Raw genomic sequence first — 12,703 nt, 5'->3', positions numbered from 1 at the left:
AAAAGCTAGAGATGGAAATGTTAAGTACTTAGATGGGAGCTTCCTGGAAATGCCAGGGTAATTGAGTCGACTAGGAAGTTGAAAAACATTCTAGAACACAGCGGCAAACCATTTATTTACTTGCCAATAAAACTTCATGGACATCTCTATATTATCACCAGAAATCAAGCTTGCCTTGAGGGAGACTTTATTTCTGACTCACCTACAATACTCATTACTCTCTTGCAGCTTCTTCAGCTCTTTCAGGAGGAAATAAAAACACTGAAGTTTATTATGTTTTGCAGCCTGGAACTTTCTCTACATTGGATGTCATTTCATACATGTTGATATAAATTATCTAATGAAATCCCAGATTATCACTGTGGGGTCCTGGCTGCTCTCAGGGGTTTAGTCTTTCACAAGAGGAGAAAATTGACCACATTCTGCATCATTGCAACATGAAAGATGCTAACACAGCAAAGACACCTATGCAAACAGATTTTCAAAACTTAACACATGAACCAAGTCCTGAGTTCGAGGATCAAACACTTTATCGTTCAGTCATTGGTTCACTATTATACATTAGTAGTTGGACCAGACCTGACATTGCACTTAATGTTAATCTTTTATCACAACACGTAGGTAAGGCAACACAATTTCATTTGGGCATGCATTAAGAAATTGTTGAAATACCTGAAACACACTAAACACATGAAGTTATTGCTAGAACCAACACACACTGATCATCCACAGTTATGTTGTTATGCCGATGCTGATTGGGCAAGTGATAAGAAATCACGCAAAAGCACTTCTGGTTACATGATGTTCCTGAATGGATGTCCTGTTTACTGGCAAGTGAGAAAACAGAGTTTTGTTTCATGTTCATCTACTGAAGCTGAATATGCTTGTGTTTCAGATGCTTGTAATTCTCTAACGTGGTTTGATGCTTTGATTACAGATATCTGGACACGTCCGATTCGACCAATCACCGTGATGGAAGATAATGTATCTGTGGTTTTTATTTCTGAGTCACATTTTACAGGTTCTAGGTCCAGACACATTGACATTCGTTATCAAAACACAAAGCAATTAGTTAAGCAAGGTTTTGTTAAATTGCAATATATTTCTACACATGATCAGATTGCTGACATGCTCAACAAACCACTTGCAGCAGTTCAACACGAGTATCTGCGAAAGAAGATGTGCCTTATCTGATTATTTGATGACGTCAGCCCAACTAGCAAAAGAAGGGGTGTCACTGCGTTAAATGTTTGCTAATCGAACTGAACTGAATAGTTACTGAAAGAGTTACTGCGCAGGTCATAAGCCTTATCTGACAATGATTTATTGCGCATGCTTAACATGTTTATCTACATCACACATTCCAGAGACTTTTTTCCTTTTTGATCTTTGTCCGTCTGCCAGGAAGCTGGTAGACAAACTGTTTCTGCCAAAATGTAACAATTAGATAGATTTGTTTTATTTTCTATTTTATTATTTTTGTATTAAAGTTTGTTTTTTAATTAGAACTGGTTATTGGACTTCATTTTCGCTTCTTAAAGAAAATGCTGTTTGGAAAAGCTGCAGTCAAAGCCTCACTAGTTCAGGGTGAAATTTTTCCCCTGACACTCTTCGCCAAAAAACGAAGGATGACTGGACGTGCCAGGGAGCTCATGTGATGACGAAGCCGAGAGATCACCATTCCTACGTCTGGAACCAGAGGAAGAAGCAGACGTGCGTGGGGTAGAGTGGTTAGAAGACCTATGTTTAAGGGCAGCTGCTACAACATGTTCAATGGCCTCAGATATCATGTCTGCCCTACCAGGTGAGTAAGAGCAGCAGCGGCGGGGGGTAGGGGAAATTTCCTCCTGGTAGAGGGGCACCTCATCCGGAGTGATGCTCCTGCCACCCTCAGATTCATCCTGACTGCAAGCGAGGTCGCCAGAGCCTCTGGCCTCCTCAGGCTGAATGATGGATGCAACAGGGGAGAGGTTATCCTCCGAATCAGAGGATAAGTCAGGAGGCGGACTAGGCTGAGAAGGCCTTTGGGCCTGAAATAGATGGGATTCAGTGTGGTTGGTCTTGGCCTTGGCCTTGCTGGAAGGAACCTGGGTAGCACTGTCCTTTGCCTGTGGCTTGGCTACACCCCTATGTGACTGCCTGGGGGCCTTGGGAGAGGGCTCGGTGGGGAAGGATTCTGGGGCTGGTTTGCATTTGTGGGTCCCAGCAGAAGGGGTCTTGTTGGTGGGTAGAGGTATTTGTGGCTCAGGGGCAGGAGATGAGGCCATGATCTGTACTCACGACTCGTTGAACACTCCCAAAATGGCCACCGGAGATCTTTGCACCAAAACAAAATGGCCACTGAGGCTACAGAGCCTATGGGCCAGGCGCCACAAGGTAGCCGAGGCTGCAGAACGAGGGAGGGTGTTGAGGGCCGTGCGAAGAGGCTGTGGAGGCCGAGAGGAGCAGCAGCGGCAATCCAGTGAGGCGGGAGCACTGAGTTGCAGCGGAGGCGTGTAGTGGCAGCAGCGCTTCCCGGGGGCGGCAGTGTGGCGGCGCTTCCCGGGGGCGGCAGCGGCTGCTGGCAGCTTTTTTTTGGATGCTGGCTGCCTTTAGCAGCTCCTGGCGGCCTTTAGCAGCTGCTGGCGGCCTTGGCGGTGCTTCGAGCAGCTGCGGCACGAGGGATAGGCCCGGAGGCCAGCAGAGGCAACAGCGCAGAGCGGGGCCTCCAATGGCCGTTGCTGAGAGGCACTGCTTGCAGGAGAGCCTCTGAATTGCCAGTAAGCTCAAGAGGCAGAAGCCTCGAAGGAGCCCTGGTGAGTCTCTCCAAAAAGCCTGGGCTAATTGAGAGACTTGGCTCTTAGGAGCTATCCCCTGATTCCTTCCAATTTGGATGTAATTTAGATAAAATTTGGAAAAATATCCAATGAAAGGTAATTAAAGTATCTACTAAAGTTGAGGAGAAAGCAGTTAGCACAGCCAGTTCGGATTGAACTGAGTCTAAAAAAGCGGGAGGACACTCCTCTGAGGCGATAACATCACTTTGGTAGACTCAGTTCTATTGGTTACTGAGTGAGTTAACCCATGCATGACTGCTGTTTCCACCAACGTTGGAGAATATTTATGTGGTTGCTAACCAGGGGTGGGTTCCTGCCAGTTCTAACCTCTTCTATAGAAGAGGTTCCACAAATCTACAGGGCCGTTTAGAAGTGGTTCCAGCTCCCTCCCTCCGCCCGTCCGCACATCATCAAGATGAAGAGCGAGAGGAGGAATTCTGGCAGTTGAAGTCCACAAGTCTTAAAGTTGTCAAGTTTGAACACCCCTGGGGGGTTTTTTGTAAAGGGTTAGGGGTGCAAGGGTCTTTTAACTTGACAGCTTTAAGACTTGTGGACTTCAACTGCCAGAATTCCTCCTCTCGCTCTTCATCTTGATGATGAGGCAACATTTTGGTTGCTGAGCAAGAGCATTGTTAAGTGAGTTTCACCACATTTTACAAGTTGGCCACGCCCACCCAGTCACATGACTGCCAAGCCACTCCCACTTGGTCACATGGCCAGCAAGCCACTCCTACAAAACAGGCCACACCTACAGAAGACGTTCTAAAAAATTTTGAAACCCACCACTGTTGCTAATAGATGATACCAACTTGATAGCATATCATTATTATTATTATTATTACTATCATCATCATCATAGCTGTATTTCCTGAACTAAAAATGTTTTCACTTCTACTCCTCTTACCTGGGAACTGAGGGAATCAATACAATTATTACATTTCCAAAATACGAGAGTATTTTAAAAGGAATATGTAAGAAATTACACTGAAATTACACAAATCACTGTGCCATTGGCCCTAATATTTTCAGGGAAAACTAATTCATTTCCTTAATTAAGAAATGTGCACATGTTTACAGGCATTCAACTTGAGATGACAGTACATTGGAGTAAAATTATTTATTACGAATAGATCAGAAAAAAAAGAGAGGGGTAGAAAGGGGGGGATAAAAGAAGCATGCGCAGGAATACATTCTGCTCCTTTCTTCTAATGTATTGTAGATGTATTTTTGAGCTCTTCCTCCTCCCTTTAGTAATCTAATTTTGCACAAAAGAAAATAGAGGTTATAGAAGTTCAAAGAACAACAGAAAAACAGAGTGCTCTATAATAAGCCAGAAGTGCTAGGGAGAAAAACAAATTGGCAGGCAATACTGGGTTTTTTAATAGCTTCCAAGTGTATTGAATGCTATGATTCTGTTTCAATATGGAAATGTATTTTAGAGTTGATGCATTATATTATTGCATATATCAAATATTTACTTGTGAAGCAGAATCTGCCACAGCACATTTTCCACAAGACATTTAACAACATAAGACTACCATGTTGAACCACGTGAAAGTTGTTTACTTGCTAAATTTAAGAAAATGCTGAAAGGAAGCAAATGTGCAAGTTATGATTTGAATATTCAGTCCATCTTGCCAACTATTGTCTCAGGTACCAGTAGCAATATAAATCTTGAATAGTAATCAGTGATAGGTTTTTATCCAATGAATTAAAAGCTTGTCACCACAATATGTACTCTCCTTGCATTCTGTAATTTACTTAGTTTAGTTTAGTTTAATGACGGTGTACATCCTTTTATCCATCCAGTTAATTTAACTTCTTCATACATGTGTAACTGCATTTACTTAAATGGAATGCTCTAGCAGATGACTTAAGAGAATTTTTTCTGAGGCATAAGTATTAAGTTCAGTTCCCATTGATCCCATTTATCAATTCACTCTAGAGCAAAACAAAATAAATTAAAAAATACCAGTTGTCCTTCAAATTAGTATATCCAGCAACTATCTGAAAGATTTGTTCTATTGAACATAACACATTATATGTCCATTAATAAATGGCATGCTTAAACTAAAGCAAAGCCTATAGTAGGAACACCAAAAATTAACCAAGGGTTAGATATAAAAACAAACTGACCCATACATGTGAATTAATAAATGACAACTTTAATTAGGTCAAAGCAGTTATTGGAACACCAAAATTTAACTGGGGGTTAGATGTAACAACAAATTAGCCCATCCCTGTTCCTGGTTCTGTTTGGTTCTCTTTTGAGCCATCTAGTCACTCTCAGTCTCAGACTAGTCCTTAAAATTTTCTTGGCAAGATTTTCAGGAGTAGCTTCCCTTGGCCTTTTCCTACGGTTGGAAAAGTTTGATTGGTTCAAGGTCATCCAGCTGGATTTATCTCCCAGTTTCTAGCCTGGTTCCTTAACCACTACACCAAATTGCATCTACAAACGCAAACATAATTTGGTATTCATTAAATATTAATGTGTCTGTCAATTTTGTATACCACAGTAATTACATAAGCCGCTAATAGTTAACAACATAAGACAAAAAACAATGATGCATAACAAGAAATGCAAAAAAAACAAAAAACCTCATAAACAATAATGACCTAACATACAAAAATCAAAAGTGCGCAACCTTTTTGCTGGGGTCGTGTCATGCTTTGGAATTGATTCTGAAGAGGTGCTTCAGAACACACCTGTCTGTAACTCATTAAGGCAGCCACATCTGTTTCCTAAGCTTATTGGAAAAACTGCAACAAAAAAAGAAGGCTGCAAGCAGTCATTTAATAGTGAAGAACTATGGGTTTCAACACCTGGGGGCTTTAGTAAAGAAAATATTAATAACAACCATGAGGGATAAAAGCAAAACATATAAACAGAAGAGTCTGATTATAGTCTACCATTATCAACAAGTATTCCCGCATTCATCTAGTCCTGGCTCTTTTTCTAGCCATCATGTGGTGAGAACATATGCCACATTAAGCTTTTTCACAGAAAAGTGAGATACGGTCTAGACTAGAGAAATACCTTTCTTATCCTTTGAGAAACTGCCAAGACTAAGTCTTAGTCGAATGAGGACACCAAATCAGTGTTAACATAAACTCAAAATAATCCCAGCAATACCATGGTTTTGAAATATGGAATGGGTATCCTCATCATACATCGTACAATTTACTGTATTTAATCTTTTTTACCATATAACCCCTTGTTCTAATAAAAGTAACACATACGCCAATTAGACACTGATCCAATAACTTTTCCTATAGTTGTTTTTGACAGCATAAGATCATGCTAAAAATTACCAATTCCATATTTACTGGCGCTTCACCCACTAGTGATAGGTCCAGCCTACTAAAAAACGGCCTAGGGAGAAATAAAAGACCCTTATCTCCCATGCCTTGTTAGGAAAACAAAAGTGTTTAATGAGGGAGAAAAGCAACAACATAAAGAACAGCTGTTCTAACATAACCAAGCCTGCAGGCTTCTATTTGCAACATGTTGTAAACTGGTAAATGCATGTTTAAAAGCAATAACATAACTTAATGGTAGCAATATGCCGTTTCATCTCTTAACTCTTTTAAAGCGTCGGCTAGAACAAACTAATCATTAACTAAGTAAAGGAGGAAGCTTCCTCCAAAATGCAGTGCCTAAACTGTCACGCAGATTTTTAAGTTAATGCTGTATGACCACAAAGGGCATCATGATAACACACTAAGGACATGCTTGATCGTGATAGCTCAAGATTCAAAAAGGATATGAGGAAAATACCGTATTTTTCGGAGTATGATCCTTAAAAGAGCGTGGAAATGTTGGTGCGTCTTATACACTGAATACAGCCATTTTTGGCCTCCTGAAGCTCCGCCCTCACATCCCATTTTTGTGAAAAATGGGCAGTTTTTCGCAAAAACAGAGGCGTTTTTGCCTTCCCTCAGTACCCAGCAGCACTTTGCAGGCTTCAGCAGGACTGGGGTAAGGCAAAAATGCCCTCGTTTTTGCAAAAAACAGCCTGCCTTCTTTCTTTTTTTTCTTACTTACCTCTTCAAAATCTTGGTGCATCTTATACACCAGTGCCTCTTATAGTCCAAAAAAGATGGTAGTTGATGTCCAAAAACTTCTGGATATGTTTCAAACATTTACTTTTCAATTCTAACTTCAAGTCTCTACAGCTAGCAAACCTTTGTGACTTTTAGGAATACCTCTCATAAGAATTATACAATAAAAGATGGATAACCCATATCAACCATAGTTGATCAAATGCTTTAAGAAATCTAAAACAGGATATTAACTACCGTCCTTCATTATTTTTCATCCAGGAAGCTTTAGACACTGGTCAAACTTAAGTTTTTTGGTTTTGTTTTAAACCTTTGTAACATTTTACCAAGTAGACCACATCACTGTGTATTTCTTGTCTTTAGAAAAGGAAAAGTCACTCCACTTACTAGACAAATGTGTTCCAAACCTCAAAGAGAGAAAGTGGAGGGTCTTTAATAAAATAAGAGTTGTACATTTTAAATGTTTTCAATAATTTCTGTAGCAAGTTAAATCCCTCCATTTACTTTTCAAAATCCAAACAGCAGCAATATAATTATAAACTGTAAATTGCGCAATCCTCTTAAAAAAAAAAAACGTATTTGCCCAGCAAAGTGCTTAACAAAATTGCCTCAGAATACATCAGATGTTAAAATACAGCAATAATAACTCAATCACTCTCAGGAGAAAAGTCATCTAATGAATGAATTTGGAAATAAGACAAAATGAGAGACACTATGAACACTTACTTGGCATAAACTATTAGGATTATATGATCCAGGAGTACATGTTTCATGCAAATGTAGCTAATGAAGCCAAAATCACTGCATGATTCTATTAAATAAATTAATAAGGAGAAAAAATATTTGTCCTCCAAGAAACAAATCATATTATAAGCACAACCAATGTAATTTTCTATGTAATGGTTTTGTCACAAGACAGAAGCTGATTATCTGGGCAGTCAGCCCCTTATATATCAAATACATTCCATGTTTTACATTGCTGAGAACATTATTTCTCATATAGCATTTGCATACAATATTAAAATATAAATGTAGTTCTAATTCTGGGTAGAAGACCTTTAGCCTTCCAAGTGTTATTGACTCTTAGTTTCTCATCATGGCTATCCTGGCCGAAATTTATAGGAGGTGCAGTTTAGAAACATCTAAGGATCACCAAGGGTCACCTACTCCTAACTTACACATACATTTTAAGTTTATAACCTGCAGTATACAGTATTAAAATATAAACGTGGCTCTAATTCTGTGGTAGAAGGTATGGTAAACATATAAAATCCATAGCCAAATCTGGGTATTAGTTGAGAGGGTAAAATCAATAGATCAGTGGTGGGTTGCAGGTGGTACATCCCGGTACAGGCATACCGGAGCCAGCCCAGAGCACCGGATACCGTTCTGGTACGATGCTCCAGAGGGCACACCCGCCCGCCTGAGCTCCTTACCGGTCTTTTAAGTCTTCTGCACTTCCACACATGGCGCATACAGCACCTGCCCTCCGTTCCGCTGAGCAGAGGAGGCGCTAAGATGCATACGCATGCTGCATGCGTCCATGTGGACACCGCCGGGCCCGTTCTAACCGTACCAGTTGGAACGGGATCCGGAACCCACCACTGCAATAGATTGTAAAACTGGAGAAAGGTTTTCTAGATAATATTTTAATTTAGGCTTATCTTAATGAAAAATCAGACTTACTTCATGGCTGGAAAAGAGCCGTACTCCTTCCATTTGATGGAAGACTGGATAATGGGTGCTATCAACTTGATCACGACGATAAACATCTCCCACAACCAAAAATGCATCAAGTCCAGCATGTATCAAATCCCATTGGTGGGCAGATGTATGAGCTCTTAGCATGTGAGTATGATTTAAGTAGTAGTTATCCCCTTTCTTCCTGCTCAGATGGTCTTGTGGAATAAGCAGTCTATCGAAGTTTTGTTCTACTGTGACCACAGGAGACAAATCATCATACACGGAAAACAGTGGGTTCCGAGAACGTACCAAGTACTGCTTGTAGAAGTGGTCTTTCACACGTTCCTTAATCAACCACAAAGGATGATTCCTTTGGTTGTGTAAGGTTTTCCCCACCTTGGAAATAATTTTCTTGGTAACATTACTGTAGTTATCTGAGGGATATGTATGGCCAAGAAGTTCCACTGCATTTGCAGGAAGGGCTCTGGCAGCAAAATCTGACAATATATTTTTATAGCAGGCATGGCTAAAACTGGCAGGCCTTTTTATCTGAAGTCTCCATGGTAAAACCACTTTGATGCAATGGATCGCTTGTATTACATTTCTGGATGTAGCCATTAGGATGTCCTTCTTGTGCTGTTAATAGCAGAAAATTAAACAGACTAATTATTATTTCCAGCAATATAAAAATGAAAATAGTAGTAGCACTTAGACTTATATACTGCTTACCAGTGCTTTACAGCCCTCTCTAAGGGGTTTAGAGAGTCAACATATTGCCCCCAACAATCTGGGTCCTCATTTTAGTGACCTCGGAAGGATGGAAGGCTGAGTCAACCTTGAGCCTGTCTGGGGTTAAAGAATCGAATTCCTGGCAACATGAGCAAAGGTAACCTGCAATATTGCATTCTAACCACTGCACCACCATGGTTCTTGGAAAAAGTATTTTCCATAAAATAGCTAAGCTTTACTTCATTCTGTCCCAAAGAGAAGTTTATGCAATAGTTCCATTACAATCTGTACGTTACTATAACATTATTCATTATATATTGTTATATATATATAATTTTAAGCCCATAGCTTGAAGATGGCAGGTAAGATCCTGCCGAAACGTTGCAAAGACAATCTCAACCTTACACGGGAAAAGACCCGAATACAACAAAACCAGCATATATATATATATATATATGTATGTATGTATGTATGTATGTATGTATGTATGTATATGTATATGTATATGTATATATATATATATATATATATATGTGTGTGTGTGTGTGTGTGTGTGTGTATATATATATATGTATATATATATATGTATATATATATATGTATATATATGTATATATGTGTGTATATGTGTGTATATATATATATGTATGTATGTATGTATGTATGTATGTATGTATATGTATTTATGTTACAACCCCTGGTATGACTATTTATTATTTATCAGTACAATTACAACACAAATATAAAAAGGCAACAGTAAAAATAAAAATATGGTTTTCTGCCTGCATGGTCTTTGTGATAAGCCGAAGGACAGAAAGAGGGAGTAGTGACCTTCCTCCCATATTTAGTCATACCAGGGGTTGTAACATAAATACATACCTATTTCCCTGGCTCAACTGATAAGGAAGAGAACCCGTGGCTTAGTGGTTAAGACTCCTGCCTAAGATATATACAGCCCGGGTTCTAATCCCAGTAAGGGTATGGCTAGCTGATGAGAGCTAATTAGCTCGAAATAGATCTATCCTAGTCTCCCTTTATTTATTTATCAGTACAATTACAACATATATATATATATATCAGTGACGTGCAGTCAGGTGAGGCAGGTGAGGCACAGCCTCACCACTCTCATCATGAAAAAAAAAAGTAAAAGGAAAAAGCTGAGTTAGTTGCTGCCTCACCGTGGATGACTCTGCTTAACCTCACTGGTGCTCTCCCTCCCCAAGTGTAGTGACTTCCTCCCCAGGCCCCCATTCATTTCTCTCCCTCACACACACAGCTGGATAAAACTATATAAAAATCTAGCCCAGCTTCACTGATTACAAGTTTGAAAAGGCAACGTGGCTCCACCTGCAATCAACTCTGCTTAACCTCACTGGTGCTCTCCCTCCCAGAGTGTAGTGACTTCCTCCCCAGGCCCCCATTCATTTCTCTCTCTCACATACACAGCTGGATAAAACTATATAAAAATCTAGCCCAGCTTCACTGATTACAAGTTTGAAAAGGCAATGTGGCTCCACCTGCAATCAAACTACACTTGGGGAGGGAGAGCACAAGCGAGCACTGAGGAGACCACAGGAGGAGGCAGGAAGCCAGGCAAAGAGCCATGCTGTAGTACACACACTTCCCCCCAGCCTCTTTCTTTTGGAAGGCTCGGCTCGGCTCCCCTCCGGCTTCTCTGCCTTTCCTCTCACCCCAGCCTGCCAGTAGGAGGTGGTGGGTGGGCTTTATTGTGTTCCAGGCATTTCCCACCCAGACAGCAGGCTGCATTTGCAATGGTGGAGGTGTTTGGGAAAGGCAGCAGGGGAATGGGGGGGGGATGGCAGAGGAGCTGCTTTCAAGCCACTGGAAAAGATATCGAATCCAACTTTTGTGTGTGGGGGGGGTTTGTTTGAGAGTGAGTGAGAGAGGGAAGGGGTAGGAGAGATAGTCCAATCCAACTTCTGTGTGTGTGTGTGTGTGTGTTTGAGAGAGGGGGAGGAAGGGAGAGAGGGAGGAAGGAGGGGAAGGAGATTAAAAAGAAAAAGAAAGAAGGAGCAAAGGAGAAAAACAAATGCTGTCGCTTTAAATTGGAACTGAGTATGCCTGGCTGTGGAATTCTGGGAGTTGAAGTCCACAAGTCTAAAAATATTTGAAACCCAGCACTGTGTCAGTGCCTCACCAGTCATAAACCTCACCGCACGTCACTGATTATATATATATAATGTGCCCACAGCTTGAAGATGGCAGGTGTGATCCTGCCGAAACGTTGCAAAGACAATCTCAACCTTACACGGGAAAAGACCCGAATACAACAAAACCAGCATATATATATATATATATATATATATATGTATGTATGTATGTATGTATGTATGTATGTATGTATGTATGTATGTATATATGTATATATGTATATATATATATATATATATATATATATATATATATATATATATATATAGAGAGAGAGAGAGAGAGAGAGAGAGAGAGAGAGAGAGGGGGGGGGGGGAGGTATTTTTAGACATTTACTAAGATCTACGTTCCTGCAAAGTTTATTTTCCATTCTTTGATTCCTCCTTGTCAAGTTTACAAAGATGTTTCTTCAAAAATGAGACCCAGTCTTATTTCCTTTGGGCCCCAAAATAAGCATGATGGCTTATTTCCGAGGAAACACAATTTCAGGGTGATCAGCCTGGCTGGGCACTCCACCCCCGGCACACACACACACAAGAGCTGGTAAGTGCACAGGGACCAATGGTATTCAACAGCAGCTGCAGCCTGCCGGTCCCTTAGTTGGTGTACTCTGGAGCTGCATAGAGTGGAAGGCACAGAGCAGAAGGCAGACAATCCCAACGTACTGAGTGGAAGGCAGACAAGCCTAGTGCACCATGCATGCTGCAGGCAAGCCAAGAAATGCAAAGACTAGCCTCCTGTGGCCACCTACCGCTCCATCACACCGCTGCTCGACTTTCCCACAGCCTGCAAGTCCAGATCTCCTGCTTCCCCCCTGAGCCTCTGCCTCTGTCTGCTGCCGGTGTCACTGTACAAATACGAGCCTCCTGTAGTCGCCTACCACTCCGGCCCACTGCTGCTCAGCTTTCCCGTAGCCTCCCACCAACACACTTCTGCCTCTGTCCGCTGCTGGTGTTGCCATGCAAAGATAATCTCCTGTGGCTGGCCGGCCTTCCAGCCCACTACCACATGGCTTTCCCGCGACCCACACAGCACATCTGGATTGTCTGCCTTGCACTTCTGCCTCTGTCTCTGTTTGCACAGGTACTCAACTCATCTGTGCTGCACAGATGGCGGCTGCTGCCAGACACTATCAGCCAGCGTGCACTTGCCACCTCCTATGCTGGCCATGCCCACCCCACTGCACTAGGGCTTACTTTTGGGGGAGGACTTATATTAGGCGCATGCATAAAAACAGACTG

The 12,703-nt window shown here is 41.3% G+C and overlaps 1 protein-coding gene across 1 annotated transcript in view; it reads right to left on the bottom strand.

Moving 5' to 3' along the window:
• The window catches only part of FARS2 (phenylalanyl-tRNA synthetase 2, mitochondrial), a 226,236-nt gene that overhangs the window by 169,303 nt on the left and 44,230 nt on the right, over positions 1–12,703 (bottom strand). Inside the window, exon 3 of the mRNA XM_081951382.1 lies at positions 8,565–9,197. Coding sequence (XP_081807508.1) covers positions 8,565–9,179 — 615 coding nt within the window. The 5' untranslated portion in view covers positions 9,180–9,197. The remainder of the gene's footprint in view (positions 1–8,564; positions 9,198–12,703) is intronic.

The sequence above is a fragment of the Natrix helvetica genome (assembly GCF_964273705.1).
Source record: "Natrix helvetica genome assembly, chromosome: 4".
In the NCBI taxonomy this organism is placed as follows: Eukaryota; Metazoa; Chordata; class Lepidosauria; order Squamata; family Natricidae; genus Natrix; species Natrix helvetica.
The sequence above is the reverse complement of the archived record's forward strand: the minus strand, read 5'-3'. Positions and strand labels throughout refer to the sequence as shown.